Source organism: Coffea eugenioides, chromosome 5 (assembly GCF_003713205.1).
Source record: "Coffea eugenioides isolate CCC68of chromosome 5, Ceug_1.0, whole genome shotgun sequence".
Classification (NCBI taxonomy): Eukaryota; Viridiplantae; Streptophyta; class Magnoliopsida; order Gentianales; family Rubiaceae; genus Coffea; species Coffea eugenioides.
In genome coordinates, this window is record NC_040039.1 from 28,160,962 (window position 1) to 28,164,521 (window position 3,560).

The window sequence follows — 3,560 nt, forward strand, 5'->3', positions numbered from 1 at the left end:
ATCCAAAACTTGTTATGTTAGATAAGTTATGCTGTACATGTTAACACCTTTCTATTAGAAGCGGCTGCAATAGTTTGACAATTGTCCTAAACATGAAGTATTCCATTATGATTTGTAGGACTGGGATTGCTTCCTTGACTAGAGTGTACTATAGGTACATTTCCTTGTGCATGATCCTGAAAAATGAGTTAGTAATGCACTGGAAACTTCTTATAAATAATTCGAATAGGCAAGGAATGATAGACAATGCTAATAGTTTATCCAAATAATAGCTCCTGATAAGCCTGTGCTAGCTAGTCCTCTGCTTGGTCTGCCTTTTCTATTTGTCATCTATGATAACAAATTCAAATGAACTGTAAGTAATAGTTAGAATTCAATGTTAAGTTAATAATAGTTAGGACTATGCAATAATTCTACCAGTTCAGCAGGAGTTCTCTTTGCAGTCCTTTTTTGTACAGGTGCTCATTTGCAAGTCCTTTTATTATGACCAAAAGCTCCACAATTTTCACACTTGAGAGTACTTGACCTTTTTGCTTGTGAAGAAGAAGCTCCTTCATTAGCTTCCCTCCTGGTCTACCAGGAGCTCTTCTCAAAGGAGGTGGCAACGCTGTTTTTGGGAGCACTTCAAGCATAGGAGGCCACCTCTTTACATGAAGAATAGGATGAATCACTGCAGAGTATGCCTTCAAGTACATGTCCTTTGTGAACCAAGTTTCACAATAAGACTCCAACTTCTGTCCTGTACATAATTCCTGGTGTTGTATGTTTGCATGGAATTCCAGATATCTGAAAAGCACCACAGTCGTAGATTCTTTGGGTGAGATTGACTATGTAGCTTCTGTCCAGATCACCAATCTCGAATGTGTTTCTGTCCAGATCACCAATCTCGAATGTGTCTTCACTAGTCAAATGCATCTCATATTTTCTTGATGCTTGGCTAATTTCTTTGAGTTTCTCAGCAATTCTAGGAGTGACATTACTAGTCAATGTGCAACCTTTTTGGTATCTCTTGTGCAGTTTTTTCATGAACTTTCTTCTCAATCCATCCACCAAAGTGAGTATAGGCTTTCCTCTTAGATCACCAACCCAATTATTAAAGGTCTCAGTGAAATTATTTGTCACATGATTACACTTAAGTTCAGGTGAGAAGACATGCCTACACCAAGCACTTCTTGGAATTTTATCCAGATATTTCCAAGCATCTATGTTAATATCTTTAATACTTGCCATTTCTTTATTATGGCCAACTACATCATAACTTTTAGCTGCCTTCCAAAAGAAACTGCTATGATATCTGGAAATTGAACCTTGAAATTGCTGCATATATGCCTACAACAATGGCTTCCAGTTGCATTAGTAAATATCTCCTCATAAGCTAGATTTAATCCCTACATTAGCAAAGTATAATTTAATAACAAATTCTAATTACTAAGTTGAAGGCTTAAATCAAAATTTTGTGTACCTTCTGCCTATACTCATGAAAATTAAAGGGATGTTGTTGTCAAATGGTCCAAAGAACTTTTGAAAGTAGTAGAAGAACCACCTCCAGGTTTCCTTGTTCTCACATTCAGTTACAGCAAAGGCTATTGGAAATATGTTGTTGTTTGCATCGAAAGCAACTGCTGTGAGAAGTACACTTCCAAATGGACCCTTCAAGAAACATCCATCAAACCCCAAAAAAGGCCTGCCACCTTCCATGAATCCCTGCTTTTGAACTTTGAAGCTGATGAATATTCTCAAAAACTTAGGCTCAACTAAAAGATTTGGCCTATCATAATGTATTTTGCAAATGCTATTGGGATTGTTGTTCCTTAACAGTTCAGCATATCATGGAAGTTTAGAATAAGATTCAGCATGTGTGCCTTCTATCTCAGCAAGTGCTTTGTTCTTAGCTCTAAAAACCTACATTTTACTTGGCTTCACACCATACTTCCTCAACTCTACCTTTACACCTTTGCTGGTCATATTAGGATGATCTCTTATTACACAAACCAGTTTCTTGGCCATCCAGTCAAAAATAGCTTCAGCATAGTGTTTGTCCATCCCACAAGTGTGCTGTGGTTGTTAAGTTTTAATCTGAAAAGTGACATTATTAGCCACTGGTGATGCATGTATTCTCTAATGGCATCCCTCAGCACCACAGATAGCAGTCACTCTACCCTTCCCATTTTCAACCTTAGATTGGAAAGTCTTTTTGAATTAATCTTTCAAGTAGCTCTAAATGCATCCATTTTGGTGAATAATTGACCTTTCTCAAACTCTTATGTCATCTTTAGGGTAATAAAGTCACATTTTTATCTCATTACTTGTCTCATAAGGTCATCCTTTTCCTCACTTTCAGAATCAGGAACCACAATATCTGTCTCATTATCCTCAAATTCAGAAAAATTGGTATCACTATCCTCACAGTCATAATTTGAGACCCTTTCTGGAACTACTTTATCCTCAGAGTCACTATGTAGATTGTGTTTCCATGAAGAATCAGAGCTAGAGTCCCCATACTCTTCATCTGAGACTCCAAGGTCTACACATGCTATCCTAGTATTCTGTTCAATGCCTAAATTATCTTGCATGTTGATGCGAATGAGCAAGAGACCCATGGTGTTCAAGTAGACCCCATGAAGGTCCCTCAAGACCTAGTGACACGAACACGAGTTAAGAGATTCAAGGAGTCGCTTCAAACCTTAGTTCATGCCGTCCAAATCCAAGAAAAATCGCCCATTGAAGGAATCAACATGGAAGATCCTTGCAAGACTACCAAGATATTGCTTACAATTGAAGGTACAAGTGATCAAGCCTCAAAGGGAGGATTGAGCCTCGATTAAGTAGCTCTTGTTGAGCTTGGCTTCGGCCATGTGGGCCTTAGGTCCAATAGTACTTTAGTTAGTCATTAAGTTAATTAATTAGTAGGTTAGCTTTCAGCCAAGAGAGACACAATGGGTTGGCCGAATTTCCTTAATATTTTCCAAGTTCCATTAGGGCTAGACAAGGCTATAAATAGCCCCAAGTCATTGTTTACATTCAGTTTTGCGATATTATTAATAAAATTCCAGAATTTCGTCTTCCATTGAAGCAAATTCCTTTAACTTGTGAAAGCTAGTTTGAACTTCCTAGAGTTGATCCTAGGTGGTTTCATTGACTTATCAATCAAGCACACACACTTGATTGTGGCGTCCTCTATCGTTGAATCCGTTCTTGAGTGGTTCAAGTTTGGGTTCGACTCCGTCAAATCGTCAACGTGCCCTCTAAGATCTCAAGTAACTTCCGCATCTCGTATCATCTGGTAATCAGAACTAGGTTGAGGTATCACGTATATCCCTTTTTCTTGTTTTTGAGTCTTGAAATCGCTGAGAGTCACCCCAAAAAAGAAAAGTACTGTAGCATCATTACTATTCATCGCTACTGTAGCGATACTATTCACTGCGGGCGTACTGTTCATCCGAAGTACTATAGCGACACTGTTCATCCGAAATTTTTTTTTTTTTCTTTGCATAACTTGTGTTTCTTTCTTATTTTGGTGTCTTGTTATATTGTTCTTGAAGTTTTGTGTTGGTTTAGAG

At 38.0% G+C, this 3,560-nt stretch overlaps 1 protein-coding gene across 1 annotated transcript; it reads right to left on the reverse strand.

The window, feature by feature from the left end:
- Positions 1-714: 714 nt before the first annotated feature.
- On the reverse strand, positions 715-2,600 carry LOC113771337. The gene is made up of 4 exons (XM_027315929.1): positions 2,307-2,600; positions 1,907-2,055; positions 1,463-1,810; positions 715-1,294 (listed from the first exon to the last, which is right to left on the reverse strand). The coding sequence occupies exons 1-4, from the start codon at positions 2,598-2,600 to the stop codon at positions 715-717; spliced, it is 1,371 nt and encodes a 456-aa protein (XP_027171730.1).
- Positions 2,601-3,560: the final 960 nt, after the last annotated feature.